Source organism: Malurus melanocephalus, unplaced genomic scaffold, assembly GCF_030028575.1.
Source record: "Malurus melanocephalus ecotype Western Australia unplaced genomic scaffold, MMel_1.1 scaffold_700, whole genome shotgun sequence".
Taxonomy (NCBI): domain Eukaryota; kingdom Metazoa; phylum Chordata; class Aves; order Passeriformes; family Maluridae; genus Malurus; species Malurus melanocephalus.
The window spans coordinates 69,889-86,748 of record NW_026623932.1 but is presented as its reverse complement, the minus strand read 5'-3'; the positions used below and the strand labels follow the sequence as shown (position 1 = coordinate 86,748).

At 53.0% G+C, this 16,860-nt stretch overlaps 2 protein-coding genes across 2 annotated transcripts in view; both read left to right on the top strand.

The window, feature by feature from the left end:
- The window catches only part of ZC3H3 (zinc finger CCCH-type containing 3), a 125,037-nt gene extending 114,255 nt beyond the window's left edge, over window positions 1–10,782 (top strand). Inside the window, exons 10-12 of the mRNA XM_057384332.1 lie at window positions 1,445–1,653; window positions 9,259–9,336; window positions 9,490–10,782. Of these exons, the coding sequence (XP_057240315.1) occupies window positions 1,445–1,653; window positions 9,259–9,336; window positions 9,490–9,521 (319 nt within the window). The 3' untranslated portion in view covers window positions 9,522–10,782. The remainder of the gene's footprint in view (window positions 1–1,444; window positions 1,654–9,258; window positions 9,337–9,489) is intronic.
- Window positions 10,783–13,914: 3,132 nt separating this feature from the next.
- MAFA (MAF bZIP transcription factor A) lies at window positions 13,915–16,606 on the top strand. The gene has a single exon (XM_057384337.1). It carries the CDS (start codon window positions 14,653–14,655, stop codon window positions 15,517–15,519), a length of 867 nt encoding a protein of 288 aa, XP_057240320.1. The 5' UTR covers window positions 13,915–14,652; the 3' UTR covers window positions 15,520–16,606.
- Window positions 16,607–16,860: the final 254 nt, after the last annotated feature.

Below are 16,860 nucleotides of genomic sequence, written 5' to 3'. Positions count from 1 at the left end.
GTTGTTGATGTGGGTCACTGTGGTGCTTCCTGATGGAGCCACGCTTGGGATGGGAAATGTCCATGCTTGAGGAACAGCTGATGGAGAGGAAAAGTGTGGATTCACCCTTAGAAATGTGCCATCCATGGCTTTGATACCTCCAAGTATCTCTGAGGCTTTTGTAAACTTTGCGCTTGGAGATGGAGAGGCCCTGATGGAGATTCCACTGCTGAAAGTGGGTCCAGGTTATCCAAAGTGATATGAGAAACTGGAAAACACAATCCCTCTCCCTTGAGTTTGTGTTGGAGAGCAGAGCTGAGCACTCTCCGTGGCCTGAAGGGGCTGGCAAARTGGAAACTGGGGATGGACAGAGACTTTGGAAAAGTTTGTTGCYGGGCTGGGCCCTTGGATAATCCTTGGAAGCTCTCTGAGCTCTCCCTGATGTTTTTGGGGCCACAGGCTGATAATGAATGCAATGATCCTCATCCTCACAAGGAGATGGATTTTCCTGTGCTTGGCACATCCTSTGTCCTCACTCACAAGTCCTGCCTGCAGGACAACTACATCCCAATGGAATTAAAACTAAATCCAAATGGAAAATTGGCTTCAAAAGCCAAAATCTCCCAAGCCCTGCTCAGTGGGAGCAGAAAGGATCRATTTCGGTGCCTGGCTCTCCGTGGCTTTTTGGAGTGGGAGGTGGGAGCGAAGGTGGGATGGAAAGAGAGGGACCTGGGAGCTTTGCCAGGCTGGTCCATGCTCCTGGAATCCTCCATGGTCTGGGCCTGGGCCTCATCCTGGCCCTGCCTTGTAAGGTAGCAGAGGGGGACGAGCAGCTCCGCGGGTTCTCCGAACTTATCCCGGGTGACAGAAGAGCCTTGGAATGACACCCAGCTCACGTTCCCGGTGTGAACGAGKTGTAAAATAGCTCCTTGCTCTTTTTAGGGAAAGAGGAATGAGCGCAGGGTTGGCTGGTTGGGAGGCTCCTGGCGTCCTCCGCYGGGAAGGGAGCACGCCCCAGCTTGGAAGCTGYTCCAGAGGGTTTTATTTTCCTTTATTGGCACCATCATGGGAGATGTCAAAGGAGCTGGAGTGTCAAGTTAGCCTGGAAGAGAGTGGCAGGGCTGGGAATGAGCCAAGCCCAGCAGGACATCTCCAAGCCATCCTGACTCTCACCCACCCTCCATCTCCCCTTCCCTCTGTTCGATCCCAAACAGGAGCCCAGCAGCTCCACAAGAATCTGAGGAGCTGGGAACYTTGCAGGGAAAGGCAGGACAGGGAATCCACTTAGGAGGGAGAAACTATGGCTGGATCCGTGCTGGCTCCAGGAAAATCAGGGATACAGCATGACATGGGATGGAAACCTGGGAGCTGCAAGCCTCTTCCACTGCATGTGATGCCATGCCCAGCATTGCCAAGTGGGATTGTTTTACTTTTCCTTATTATTATTCCCATTTGCCTCCTGCAGGAATGATCCAGCTCAGCTCCAGGATGATGGGGAAATTCCTGGACCCTCTGGTGCGGATCAAGATGTGAAGTTTTGGAAGGAGAAGGACTCYAAGCCAAGCAGCTGCCTGCAAAAGCTGCCATCCTTCATCTCCCTSCGATCCCCGGAATCTCCTGGTTCCCAGGGCTGCAAAGTGGAGAGGGATGAGGACGAACCAGAGGATGAGCCAGGTAAGAATCTCATCCTCTGCTTGGAGCTGCTCCCGTTTTCCAAGAAAAAAAAGTTATTCTCTGCTTCTCTCCACGGGTTTTGGTGGGATCCAGTTCTCTTGTGAATCACCAAACTAGTTAAGACTTGRGAGTCCAAACTGGGAATAGCAGTCAGGATTCCCATCTCGATGCATATCCTTGTATCAGTTCCCAAATTGTGTGTAAAGATTTTGTCCCCTTATTTTATCAACTCTTTCCTCATCCTGTAAATCATTTGATGATGAATCCAGTCTCATTWCCATTATGGAAGTGCAGCAATGCTCTATTGGGAAGGTGTTTAGTGGGATTCAGGGATGCTCTGCCTCTGGAGGACCTCTGGACCATCCATCGCACCTGTTTCCAAGCAGGAAATAGCTTGGAAGCTTCCCAATAAAAACATTCCACTGTGAGGTGGGGTGGAATGTTTGCAGGTTGGAAGTCTGAAGGAAGAGCTGTGTTAATCTGCTTTGGAAGTCAGTAAAATTTTTGGAAAATGCGCTTTTAGGATGAGCAGAACTTCCTGGAATTCCGACACATGAGAGAAAGCGGCTTCTGCTTCTCCAGTGTTTACCCTGGTTCCTCCTCTCCTAATTCAGCTCCTCCATGGGAAAATCCAAGAATCACCAGTAAGGGGGGGGATGGGATTTTGGGGTCTCCAGGAATGTATCTGCAGGAGGTGGCAAGGCAAGGTTTGTTCCTGGTCCTTCCCAGTGCTGAGTGGGAGGGTTTTTGCTGGATGATGCTCCACATTTCCCATCCTCCTCCAGAGGGATGCCAGGCTCCTCATCTCTGGAACACCATCCTGGAATGGGTTCAGAAATCAYAATATTTTGTGTGAGTAATGATGAAATTCCCACCACCAGCTTGGCTGGCACAAGATGTGGCTCAGTGTGAGTTCTATCTTCAACCCCTTCTTTCCACGCATCTGGAGCAGGATCCCACTGGGAGAAGGGATGAATTCAGCTGCAAAAGCCAGGCTGGAGCATTTGCAGGATCATCCAGAAGGATCTGCAAGGCTCTGCCTGGCACTTCAAGCCAAGGAGGGCTGAGATTCCTCAACGCTGTCGGAAAGAGAATTCCCGGGATTAACAACATATTCCCRAAGTCACAGACGAGCGGGTGCGCTGTCCAGCCATGGCGTGGTGGAGACAGCACGGGGACCATTCCAGCTGGGAATGCTCCTCTCCACAATATGGGGTGAAACACTCTGCTTCTCTTTCCGGGGATTTCTTCTCCCCTCCTTCCTTTTCCTTGGCCCTGGTTCAGCTCCCTTTGGATCTTGGGAACTGTTCCCAAAGCATCAGGAATCAGGGTTTTTACCTCCATGATAAAGTTGGAATAATGAATCCACAGAGGAGAAATCCATTGGAATGCCTTGGATTACATTTGGCAGCCTGGAGTAACTTGGGAGCAAGGGCATCCTTTTCCTCTTAATTCTGGTGTGTGCATCCAGGGGAGGATGATTTCCAGGTGTTTTGGGTGGGAGGATGAGGAGGAGGAGCCAGTTCAGTCAGGAATGTCGACAGGAAGTCTGGGTGAAACTGGCAGGCACAAGGTCATGGCACTCATCCCACCGTGCGTCTTTGCCCAGGGAATCTGGTGGCATTGGGAGAGCAGATGCTGGAGGATCCATGGGAAAGAAAAACCAGGCAGGAATCACAGATGGSTGTAAAATCATCTGGTGATGAAACAATTTCCTTGCCAAAGGAATTGYGTGCCAAGTCTGGACATGGGAATGTTGTTTGCATGCGTTTGCCCATCCTTGGGTCTCTTTTTAATCCCAACCAAGGGATTTAGGGGCACAGCAGCAACCCAGGGACCCCTAAAACCCAAGGGGAGAAGAAGAGCCCTGGCCACCATCCCGAGAGGACACAGGATGAGGCTGTTGATGATCCTAAAGGACCAAACACTTCGTGGTGGCCGCACCACTTGGACTGGACTCCATGATTCCTGTATCCCTTCGGAATATTTGGTGATTGTGAGATTGAGTTTGGAGCTGAGCAGATGGTCAGGATGGGTCCTTTTGTGGCTCTAGGAAGTAGCCGAAGTCTGTGGTGGGATTTGGGGGTGGAATTTGGGGATCTGTGCCAGTGATGATGTTGTGCTTGTGAAACCTGGAGTTCACACACAAATTATCAGGGTGGTAAATAAGAAAGAGGTGTGGTTGTTATTAAGGAATGAACTGAGTTCCTTGGTTAAACAGTCGCAATTGGAGAAAATGCCCTTTTAATTGCAGTAAGTGCAGGAGGAATGAGGAAAAACACCAGCTCTGTGCACAGGAGGAATGGGAGGGGGTCTGGAGATGACCTTTAAGGACCAGCGTGGGCAACAGCATCAGCTTGCGGGGTCTCAGTGGGGGTCTGGGCTTGGGATTTAGCAGAAGGGGACTGGAAAGGAGGGATTTGGTCTGCATGTGTGGAACTGAGCTGATGTGTTCCCAGCCTGCCAGAAGAGCATGGAAATTTGGGGTCAGAGGCGTCATTTGTTGACAAAGTGATCGGGCAAAGGTTGATCTTGGAAGTCTTTTCCAACTTAAATGATTCTGGGATTCTGTGATTTGAGGGCGCTGGTGCTTTCCAAGCATCTTTCAAAAAGCCAATCCAGGTGTCACGGGGACAGCCCAGCTGAGCATTCCAAACAGGGGGGGGCAGGCCTGGTGGCATCCCATCCTTCMCCTCGTGTTATCCACCCGGGAGCACGGAGCTGGAGGGAGAACAGGCTTCCCCACCCCTCTGACTCCCGTTTTCCAGGTAATGGGCTTTTCCATATTTCACCTTCCAGTTAAATCGYCTGTGCTGGAGCCTAACTGGCCTCGCCGCGCTAATTGCACCAATGCAAACCATTCCAATCGAGTGCTAATTTAATTAGAAAGCACCCATTTTAGTTAATTTGTTCGAGAAGATCACTGCAAACTCCTGGAGAGAACAGATGTTCCCCTCTCCCCCGATGAACATTCCGGGCTTTGTAAATGGCTCCGCTCAGCCTTGTTTAGGAGAGAAAAGAGGATTTTATAGCCGCAAACGACCCTTTCTGTAAACATTTTACAGCTCTCTGCACGTTTGAGTGACGATAAACCCCGAGCAGCTCGGCGGGCTGCAAATTTGGGACCATACGGCCGTCATTTTATTGTCATATTTCACGGTCGTAACGTTAATGGAAGATGCTCGCTCCAGTCTTTTTTAACGGCTCCGCTGAGCACGCTCAACCGCCTCGGCTTCCGAGGAATTCGGGGAGGCGCAGCGGCGGCTTCTGGGTTTGTTTACGGCTTCCAGTTCTRGAGGGATAAGTTTGGGAATGCGGATTTTCGCCTCTTTTCTCACCGCGGTTGAGGAATGACCCCGACGGGGCATGGAACTGCCGCTGCCACCATCCCTTGGGGGGTGGGTCCTGAACCAGCCATTCCCAGCTCCAAGAGTCGGAGAATATCCCAAATTGGAAGGGATTTACAAGTCCAACTCCTGGTCCTGTGTAGGACACCCCAATTTAATTTAAGAAAATTCTGCTGCTGTCGCCCTCCATGTGGATGTGGAAAATTCCCCTTGGGACTCCATCACCTTCAGCATCTCCTTCAGTGCTTCTTYTGCCACCAGCTCTTTGCTCCAGAACTTTTTTTTTGGCAGCCAGGTGAGGCAACCAAGCCTTTGATTGGTGCCGGACGGTGGCAAAAGATGCCTTGGAGCTTTCCAGGAAGCATTTGTGTGGTTGGGGATGGAGGGCTTCGACACAAGGGGATTGTCTTGGGGTAACAGGAACCGGCATCACTGTCAGCTTTGAGCCCAGCAGGACTTGGTGCAGTTTGCTCCTCTTGGGAAATGTGGATAAAACACAAGGAATGTGGATAAAACACAGAAAATTTTAATGATTTAAATACTGAGCCACCTGCAGAATTAAATTCCAGGGATTTAAATTCTGAAGATTGAAATTCTCAGACATCTGAGCCATCTTGGACTTCTCTGAGGATCTTGAATGGGGAGCAGAGATCTTTGCCTTCCTGGTGGAGCTTGTTGCCTCTTTTTGGAAAAAAATCTTGGCCAACTGGGGTCTTGATTTTAAGGAATTTTAAGGAAGGGACCTTAAGGACCACCTAATTCCCATGGGTAAGGACATCTTCCCCTAGACCAGGTTAGTCATATATTTAGACTCTGTTTTTCGGGTCTCATCCACATGTGGCAGAAGGTTTTTGGATGGAAGGGCAGCAGGATGAATTTTTGGTTCAGGTGGATGTCACCACATGGATTTAGTGCAGGATGGAGCCAAAGAGCTCCAATCCTCCCCCTCCTCAGCTGCTTTTTCCATTTGTGGGAAATTCTGGGATGTAGCCCTTGCTGTTGGGCTTTCCATCCATCTTTTGTTGTTGAGTTTTATTTAAAAATAATAACAATAATAACAGTAACAATAACAATAATAGTAATAATAATAATAGTAATAATAATAATAATATATTCTTAAAAGGCATCTCCCTGCCCAAATTTCTCCGGGAACGCTTTCACTACGAAGCAAAAAAGTCTTTCCAAGACAGACTCAGCCTCTGGACTCCCCTGAAGTGTCTTGGAAAGAGTTAAGGGATATTTTTCCTTTGGGAATGAAGGGGAAAATGTGTTTGGGGGTAATTTCTCCTCCTGGTGTTAAACCCTGAGCATTCAGCAGGGAAATGCTGGGGTGAATCTTAGTGCTTTGAGCTGTGTCTTGTGTGAAGCCTCTTCCTCAAGGAAGATGCAGGACAGGATGAAACCCTTTGGTGGCATCAGGAGAACAATGGAGAGCAAACACCCCATCAGGCTGGAGGTTGTTTGGGAAAGAAAAAAACCAAAAATTCCAGCTTTTCTCCTTCTGGATGGTAAAATTTAAAAAGCTGCAAGCGAGTTGTCTTTCCCTGCATCCCACTGCTTCAGGGCTTGCAATCTTCCATCCACGATGTGGGGCATCTCCAGCTGCCCTCCACCTCTTTATCTTGTGGAGAAACCCAATTTTATTATCCCTCAGAGATCGGGAATGATGACCAGGGAGAGGATTTGGGTCCCAGGCCCCAGGCCCACCTCTTTTTACCCTTTATCCAAGGGGATTCCCCCACCTTGAAGTCCTTTTCAATCCCTCTCGGATCAGCAKCTGGATGAAACAAATTTGGTGTTAACTTCCCTGTCGGATGCAGCTGGAGCCGCTCGGCTCTGGCTGGGGGAAAACCAGGTTTTATTGAAAAATCTAATGGTGCCACCTGAAGTGTGATTTACTGCACTGTCCACTCCTCAGACTTGATAATATATTTCTATTAGATTTCTCTCTTTTCCCTCTTCTTTCCTGGAGAAGAGTGGCAAGTTTCTCCGTCTGCCTGACACCTTCTTAGGCTTAGGCAAAATAAATGTTGATTTCCATCAGGAGGAAGAGCGCTGGAAGTCCTAATTCTCCGACGAGCCTGACAAGCTCAGCGAAAACCACACGGTTTTCGATGGAAAACTCGTGATCCGGCCTCGGTTCTTCTCCTTTGGAAGCTGTTCAATCATCGGAATGAAAAAGGGGTTGCTTTCGCTAACTAGAAATTATATACCTGGTTCCTCGGAAGATGGATTGCGCCGCTCCCGGAATGCCGGGGAAGGCGGCGGGGGGAGAGGGTGAAGGAGCTGGAGATGCGACCCAAGATTGATCACGCCATTTGCAGGATCTCCCAAGCACAAAACTGGAAAAATATCTTTTCCTTTGCTGGGGTGGGTGAAGCGACGCCCCTGTTTGATCCTGGTTTTGCCTCCTGGGGGTGTTTTCGGGATGTGGTGTTCACCTGTCGGCTGCTCCATCCTTCCTCCATCTCCCTCCTTCCCAGGGGAGAAACTGAACCCATTCAGCCCTCTCACAACCCATTTTGGGTTTGTTTCTTAATTCCTGCCYTGATTTTTTGAGGAATCTGTTGGAAATCAAGCATGGATGCTCTAGAAGTATCTCAGTATAGTGTACACTATACCAAAGGTGGGAGGTTAATCACAGTTGGTTTAAAAATCACCTTTTTTTCTCTTCCAAAAGATTTCTATTTCTGCTTCTGTAATCAGATTTGCTTTGAGCTGCCTYATGGATATCCACTAAGGAAGTTTTCCCTGGCTTATCCAAAGGGAATTGAGCCATTCCCACCATTCCTGTTGAGCTCACACCATGTTCTGGTGGGACAGGTCCATGGAAATGCTGATTTTGACCCCTTGAGGTGACAATCAGCAGCTCCAGACCCTCATTCCAGCACCCAGAATGGGATTGGGGAATACCAGGCTGGAAGAACCCCCTGGCTGGCTGCAAAAGGGAAAAATTGGGAGGCTGGGGACAGGATGGGTGTTTTGCTCCGTGTCACTGTTCCCAAAAGCCGGATTTGGCTGCATTGCCGGTGAGGAATATCCGGATCCGTCGTGGCTGCCGTGCATCCCGCTGATGTATGGGAGTTATATTAAGGGTGGAAAGGTGCTAAATGAGCCCTCTTTATTTTCCATAAATTAACTTAGGAGCGATGAATCACTGCCAGCGCAGCTTCGACTCCCGGCAAGTTTGTCTATCCAAGTTGGAAAGCAAAGGAGAACTCTTGGAGACTCCCCATCATTGGATCTTCACCTCTCCTGCCTCCCCTGCCCCAAAAACTTTCACCTTTGGGCTCCCATGGCTGCTCAAAGGTGTCCTTGGTCCCACCTCCACACTGGGTTCGTCATTTGGGAAGTGCTGTGTGGAATTTTGCAGGAACACSGGCAACAGAACATATGGAAGGGGTTTGGGCTGGATTCCTTCCATCTTCTCCATATCCTTTTCCACATCCATTAATCTTAAGTGAGAGGAGACTTTTCCCACCAAACCTCATCATTCAACAAGCTGTGGGTCCTTTTTTTTTTCTGGGAACCCTTCCCTTTTTTCCATCTTCATTGTCTTCTTCCCCAAGAAAATGATTGCCACTTTCCTTCCCACTCATTACTTTGGTAAGTAGAACCCCATAACCACCTCTCCACACCCTTTGGAGRGGGAAAATTAGGAGAACTTGCAGGAAGATATTTCCAATCTTGTGGTTGAAGTGGAGAAGGACTTCACGCCGTCCTCCTCAGTCCATGGATGATCCTGTGCTTGTCCTGCAAGGAGGTCACCTCCCAGAGGCATCTCATGGAGTTTTGGTTCTACATGAGCATCCAGAACCCTCCTTGGAGGAAGCACCACTTCCAGCAAGTGGAAGTCATTGCCTGGAGCATGCTGGAGGGATGCTGGGAATGCTTGGGGACATGATTGGTGATGCTTGGCTCTTTCTGGCTCCATCCCAGTACCAAGGCAGATCCTGGTGTTCACCCAGTGCTCCAGTGGGAAGTTTKGGATTCTTTTTAATTCTCTTTGTCACCCATAACTTTGGGAATTTTGTAGCAGATTCCTTGCTCGGTGGTGGGAAGGGACTTCTGTCTCGTGCCACTTGTAGGGAGCTGAGGATGCTCAGGGATTTGTGGAATGAGCCACCTCCATCCCAGACATGTCCAGGGGGCATGTGGAGCAGAAGAGGAGCTCAGGACACTCTTACACCTGCATTTCAAGGGATTTCCTGAGCCAGCCTCAATGACTTCCTCCTCTTTCCTTCCTTTTYCTTCCCAGGCAACACCAAACGGAGAAGGATTTTGCCAAGGGCATCCCTGCAGGATTCYGAGAGCCCCCGTGTGGAGGGTGGCAGAGGTGAGTCCAGTGGGTGCTGCCAGGGTGCAGAACCMCCCACATTCCCATTTTCCCACTGCTTTAACCCCCCATGACCAGGTGAAGAAAAACCTGGGAATATCCAGCTGCTTCCCCCTCTTCCCATCATCCCTTTTCTTTTTTTCCTGCCTCCAGGCAAACGGCTGCAGATCAAGCCCCGGCTGTGAGTCAGTCCCGATCCCGTGGCAGCCGACCAGCTCAGGAACCGGAGAGCCAGGAAAAGACCTGGCACCTACCTCAGGATGCCATGTCCAGGCATGGCACCCCCCTCCTCCTCTCGTTTTTTTCCGGGGACGTCATTTGGACGTGGAGTTGTGTGGCAGCGTGGGAATAACACCGCTCATTCCTGCGGGGAAATGGCTTTTGTTTGGAATCTTTGAATTGACCAATAAATGTCCTTTACAGCTGGTTTATTGAAGGCAAGTCCTGCCMCCTCCTTGGATGCTGGGGAGAGCTTCCCATGGCCATCCATCCTCTGGTGCTGTCCCAGACACGAGGTGATAGGGGGGCCTGAGGTGGTTCAATGCCATCAGGGGACATTCCCRCATCCAGGTCAGGGATGTGCTGGGGACAGGTCACTGCTGGGGTGTAATGGGTGTGAGGTCCCCACAGCCCCAATCCTGCCATTCCAAGAGCCCCATCCCCTTGCTTTTGGGAGGAAATTCCTTGGAGCTGAGAGCATCCCTAATGGAAATATGTTGGGAGCAGCACTGAGCTCACACTCTGCATTTTGGGGTCTCCCATGGCCTCATTGCACCCRACCRCCACCTCTCCCTATCCCAGTTGGGKTTTGGGCTCCAYTGGGGAACTCAAACCRACTCTTCAGGGTTTGGAATATTTTGGGGCTCTCCCAATCCAAGCAGAAGCAGGACAGGGGGTGAGCGTTATGCCACTGGAGCAATGGGGKTTTGCATCTGTAGGTATAATTTCCAAGGGATTTTGGGGTGGCAAGTGCTGCTCCCCCACACGGATGAGATTTTGGGAACAGCTGCCTTCGCCAAGAGGTGCCAAGAGCAGGAGCAGCCATTGSGAGGGGTGGGATTTGCTCATCCACTGCTCCTCAGGCAAAATCCCAAGGGGAGAAGGCATCAACAGGAATTTGGGAAAAACTGGGGCTCCCTGGGCATGCAACATCCAGGTGTGATCAGAGTTGGGGTGGGAAATGCCAACACCCCCCAAACATCCCCACAGGGGTTTCCCTCCCCAAGTGACTGCCATGGAGGGGTTTTGTCACCATCCCAAATCCACAACACCCCCCAGGTGATGGAGGACCAGTGGGTCCCCACCCTGGGATGTCATTTGTGCCCCAGGGTGTTTCTGATAAGTTGATTTTTAATAAAAACATTGTGGTTTTCGTTGTTATTAAAATGTCTTTTGTTAACTCCTGTGTTTTGATATGTAAATAAAGAGTTTCCTCCCCTGGGATGGAGGAGCCTCCCTGTGGCTTTCCTCTTTTTTCAGCAGTGCATGAACGTTCCATCAAATACCCATCCCAGTCCACTGGAGGAGTCACTCCGATCCCTAAATCCTCGATTTTTTATTTAAACTTTTTACCCAGAAACGTTGTTTCTTCACATAGTGGTTTCCTAAAAACAAAAACAAAAACAAAACAACTAAATTCCCTAAAATTCACCCTGGRGGAGGAGGAGACGGTGCTGCTGCGAATCCTCAGGGATGGCCAGCGGTGGCCGGGAGCTTTGGTTTTYCACGGTTCCCTAACGAGGATAATCCTCGCGCTGCACTAATTAAAGGAGGCAATGAGCGGCGCCGCTCCGAGCCCGTGGCTCCGCCGCCCACCGGCACCGCTGCTCCCTTCCCGGGGACCATTGGAATTTCCAGCCGGCTGTCGTTAAAGCTCTGCTTGGGGGTGATTAATTTCCATGCAGGGATAAACGCGGCCCCGGGAGAGGTGTCGCTGAGCTCCGCTGGGTTCTCCCTCCGTCTCCAGCATCCTCAATTCCTCGGCAGCGGGCTCCGRTGGGATTTATCCTCGCTGTGGAGCCGGGGCGCACGGTTGGGCTCGGGGACCCGGCAAGGACATTCCCTGGGGGTGYCGCGGCGGGAAGGTTGCACGGGGTGGATTTTCTGGAGGGCTCCATAAACATTTCCTGGAAAACCCTCCTGCGGCGGGTGCTGCTGGCACCGCTCTTGGTCCCCTGCCGGGGAAGCAGGTGCCGGGTGAACGTCACCCGCCGGGATCAGTTTTCTGCCTGTCATCGGGGTGGCTGTTCCCCTGCCCTCCTCCTCCTTCTCCAACTTCTCCTCTTCATCCTCATCCTCCTCATCCTCCTCCCAACCTCTCCTAGGATTTTCCCCGCCTCCCAAAATTCCTGACCCTGCAGCGACACCGGGTCGGGTGTGACAGACGCTGGTGAAGCGTCATCGAGATGGTCCCACCCTCTCTGCGTGGTGGCATCGTGGTGGACACCACCTATCCATAAGGTGATGTCACTGTCCCCAAGCCACCAACACCCCAAACTGGGAGCTATGCACCATCCAGGGAAACTGAGGCAGCCCCGGGCGGGCACCCGGCCCCGCTCCAAGGGGTGATGGGGCACACGAGCTCTAAAAGYGAAAGGTGACGCCATCCCACCACCATGCCGAGGCCACCAACCTGGTTATGTCACTTGACCGCCTGTGAGTAAACTTAGCTGACGGGCCCGGCGTGGCGGGGAGGGTTGGGGACATGCCACGGGCATTTCCTAAAAATACCCCCGGGGGTGTCGCAGGGGAGCCACGGCCCCGTTGGAGCCCGGCCCGGTCCTAATCCCCTGGTGGCTCCTGTCCCAGCGTGGRTGGCAGCTGCTGGTGGGGGCCGGGTGCCCCCAAGGTGGAGCAGCTCCGGGCAAGAACGTGGTGCCAGGGGGAGGGAGGTGGCACCCCGTATTTTCCCAATATCCCACAGCACAGGTGGGATGATGATGGATTTAGGGTCACACAATGAGGCAAAAAGGGTTAAAACCACTCCATGAAAAAGGTTTTTTCTTCTTGTCCCATTCTTTGCTCCCTCCCTCAAGTCATGGGGGGGATGTTATTTTCCACGCCCAAGTTTGGGGTCTCCAGTGTGGGGTATCTGTGTGGGATATGGGATGACATCCAGCATCACCAGGGGATTTAGGGTCAAGTTTAGGGCTTTGCCTCTATCCATGAGCCTTTCCAAGGGGGAAAAAATTATTCCCCCTCTACTCTGACTCAATCAGCAGGAGAAAGATGGACCTTCCCAAGGCCAGGTCCAGCAAAAGCAATAATGTGGGATTTTAATTGCTAGGATTGCAGCGGGATAAAGATTTTCATCCTCAAAACCCACCTTTTCGGCATTAATTTGACCCTACATCTGAAGGGTGAATTGGCAGCCGTGGAGGGCAGTGTCCCCTGTCCCCAAGTCCCCAAGCAGCCATTGGCTGGATGAGGAGAATGTCACCCCCCACATGCAGAGGAGCTGCCTGTGGGATGCAATAGAGTGGGATGCAGCAGGGTTGGGGTGCAGTAGGACCCAGGAAGCATCCTGGGGGTGACAGAGAAAATCCTGGACCCCAAGGGGATGAGTGAGTGGGTGTTGCCAGCCTCTGTGAGATGAAGCTGCTCATCCYCTGGCATTAGGTTGGACYACTCCGTGTCGACTGYCCCGTGCCTCAGTTTCCCTGTCCCTTCCAGGCTGCAGCCGTGAGGTGGCAGATGGAGCAGCAAGGCCACATCCCAGCCAAGGCCTCACCCAGGGGTGGGATGAGCACCCCCAAAACCCCCTGACCAGCTTCCACGGGGTGCTAGTGACACCTTTTCCAGGTGCCGGGTGGTAGTCCTTTCCTCGACCCGGTGATGCTTCCGGTACAGGTGTCACCTGTGCCAGGTGCGGATGTCACCTCCAAAAACAAAGGCAGCACTGGAGCACGCAGAGGTGCACGTGGCTGACCACCAACAATTTATGGAAAATCCCGAGAAATCCCCAGAATTACATTTATTTGACTTTCTGAAAGGATGGAAGTGCTTTGGGAAGGATCCTGGGCTGTTCCTGAGATGGGGAAGGGGCTGTGCTCCGATGTCACCCAGCGGGATGCTGTGATCTATTAGCGAGGTGGAATCAAACCTGATTTAGGCYCAATAATCCTCTTTTTGGATCTTTCCCATTTTTGGGGAATAGGAAATTAGGATTTCTTGGATGTTTTTCCCCACTCCACGCTCAGCTCAGAGCGGGGGGTGGTAGATGCAGCCGCACATTGGGATGCCGGAGCCGAGGGGGTCGGGGGGGGGTACCCGGAGCATTTTCCCCCCTTCCCCGTCGGAGATTGACAGCTGCCCCGGGGGCGTTGCTATGGGGATATGCAAATCTAAGCGGGCTGTCGGGGCGCTGATAGGCTGTAAGAGCTTAACCCCGCCTCGGTGGGAGGTGCCGTGCCTCGTTTTCCCCGTATAAAGAGCGGCGAGTTCCATTGAGCGCCCGGCGGCGGCGGCGCCGGTCGCGGGTAGGGGCGGGCAGGGGAGCGGCCCCCGCCCCCAGGGCGCCGTGTCCCGGCGGGAGGAGGAGGCAGGAGAAGGCTCGGAGCCCGGGGAGGTGGGGCTGGGGCAGGTGCCAGGGGAGGCAGGAAGGGGCGGGCAGGGCGCTGCCCGCTCCTCGCCATTGGGAACCGGCCGCAGGCAGCGGCGGAGCCCGCCCGGCCCGAGCTCAGAGCCGTGGCGGCCGGAGGAGAGTCCCGGAGCCCGGCTGCAGACCGGACACCAGCAGCGGAGCCGAGCCCCGACGGAGAGAGGTGGCTGCCCCGCAGCCCGCAGCGGAGCCCCGGCTGGGGGTCCCGGAGCCYCGTTCCGGAGCCCGGCTGAACGCACCGCGAAGTCCCGTCGGAAGCGAACAACGGAGCCCGGCTGAGCCCCGCAGCAAGAGAGTCCTGGAGCTCGGCTGAGCCCCGCAGCACAGCCCCATCCCGGGCAACACTGAACCTCCCCTCAAAGTCACATCGGAGCGTCCCGGAGCCCGGCTGAGCCCCGCAGCGGATCCCTGTCGCAGCGTCCCGGAGTCCCGCTGAACGCCACCGCAAAGCTCCGCCAGAAGGTCCCGCAGCCCGGCTGAATCCCACCGCAAAGTCCCGTCGGGAGTTCCCGGAGCCCCTCAGCGGAGCCCCGGCGGAGCGTCCCGGAGCCCTGCAGCCGATCCCCGTCCGAGTGTCCCGGAGCCCCGCCGAACCCCACCGCAAAGCCCCGGCACAGCGTCCCGGAGCCCGACCGGAGGAGGCTCCCGGAGCCCGCGGGACCCTCGGCGAGCGGCGGTGCCCAGGGGCTCCCGCCCCGGTCCCTCCATGGACTGAGATGGCCTCGGAGCTGGCCATGAGCGCGGAGCTGCCYACGAGCCCCCTCGCCATCGAGTACGTGAACGATTTCGACCTGATGAAGTTCGAGGTGAAGAAGGAGCCGGCGGAGGCGGAGCGGCTGTGCCACCGTCTGCCCGCCGGGTCCCTGTCGTCCACCCCGCTCAGCACGCCCTGCTCCTCCGTGCCTTCCTCGCCCAGCTTCTGCGCTCCCAGCCCCGGCGGGCAACCGGCCCCCGGCCCCCCGGCTACCAGCGCCGCTTCCCTGGGCTCCAAACAGCAGCTGGAGGAGCTGTACTGGATGTCGGGTTACCAGCATCACCTCAACCCCGAAGCTCTCAACCTGACGCCGGAGGACGCGGTGGAGGCGTTGATCGGTGCCCCTCAYCAYCATCATCATCACCAYCAAGGGTACGAGCCCTTCCGACCTCAGCCCTTCGGGGGCGAGGAGCTGCCGCCGGCCGCCCATCACCATCCCGGCCATCACCATCATCATCAYCACCACCTACGCCTGGAGGACCGCTTCTCCGACGATCAGCTGGTGAGTATGTCCGTGCGGGAGCTGAACCGSCAGCTGCGGGGCTTCAGCAAGGAGGAGGTGATCCGCCTCAAGCAGAAGAGGAGGACCTTGAAGAACCGGGGCTACGCTCAATCCTGCCGCTACAAGCGGGTCCAGCARCGGCACATCTTGGAGAACGAGAAATGCCAACTGCAGAGCCAGGTGGAGCAGCTCAAGCAGGAGGTGACCCGCTTGGCCAAGGAAAGGGATCTGTACAAAGAAAAATACGAGAAGTTGGCCGGCCGGGGTTTCCCGAGGGAGCCCTCCCCATCCGGCGCCCCGAAAGCCACCGCTGACTTCTTCATGTGAGCCGGGCTGGTGGGATGGGGTGGGATCTCCTTTTTTTGGTTTTTCCTCACGCGGGGAGAGCAAACCCGCCGCTTGTATTTAAAAAAAAAAAAAAAATAATATTATGATGTCCCCACCGGAATTTTGGGGAGCGGAGATTGAACTCCCTCCCTCTCTCCCTCTCACCACGCACCCACYCATCGGGACTCGGGGTGGGGGGTCCCGGGGTGGGGGAGTGGGGGGCAGCCCTGCATGCGGGACGTGTACGGCCACCCGCCCCCCTTCCCGGGAGCATCGGCGCCATCCAGGTGGCTTCTCCCCCCTACTTTTCCTGCGGGTTTTCCCCTCCATTGGGATTTTTATTCTTCGAGGGGTCCCCACGGATCGGCCGGCGGGGTCCCCGGCAGCGCTGCGCCCTGCCCGACCCCTCCGCCCACCCCCCCATTCCCGGCCGGCGAAMCTGAGCCACATTTAACTTATTCACCTTTGTAAATATGTAGAAAATTAGTTCGTTTTTGCCTTTTTTTTTCCTTTTATTTTATTTTTTCCTTGAGCCTATATTTTGCTTGGTGATTTACGAGAAAAAGAAAATGAACAAAAAAACAACAAAAAAAACCCTAAAATCCTTTAGAAAAGAGAAAAAAAATACATGAGTCTTAAAAGTTTGTATGTAATAGCATGCAAATAATATCCGAGTTAATTTAACGATGTTGGGAAGAAGCCGAATGCACTATATACAGGAATCAATTGGGTGAAATAATACTGTTTTATAGAGATTTAAAATTATCTATGCTCTTAAAGATAGTGGGGAGGGGAGGGAGGGGAARAGGCAACAATTTTGGGGTGACCTGAAAGGCAATATAGTAATATATGGACTGCAAACGGTTGGCTGCTATCTCACTATGCACCAGATTTATTTATTAACCCTCGGGAAACGGAAAATCTTATTTTAACCTCGACGTTTGGAAAAAAAAAAAAGACGGCAAGAAAATGCACATTATTTGTTGTGGAAACGAAAGAAAAAAGGAGGATTAAGAATTCGTGCAATCGTTGGAGCAAAAGCAGGACCGATCCTGCGCGGAGGAGCGGGGCGAGTTTGTTTTTTTTGTTTTTTTTTTTAAACGAGTTGCTTATTTAAAAAAGGAGGAAAAAAAAGCATTAAAAAAAAGAACAAATTTTGGGGGGAAACAAAAGGGTCCTGCGGACAAAGCGAGTTTGGAAGCCTGGTGCATTTTAGGGACTGATCGTGCGAAGCGTTTTTAACGACCTGTTGTTTCGATTTGTGACGGTTTTAATGATGTTGCATCAAGATAAAAACTTATATTCAACTAGAGCCTGGGTCGGGTTTTCTCTCGACTTTGS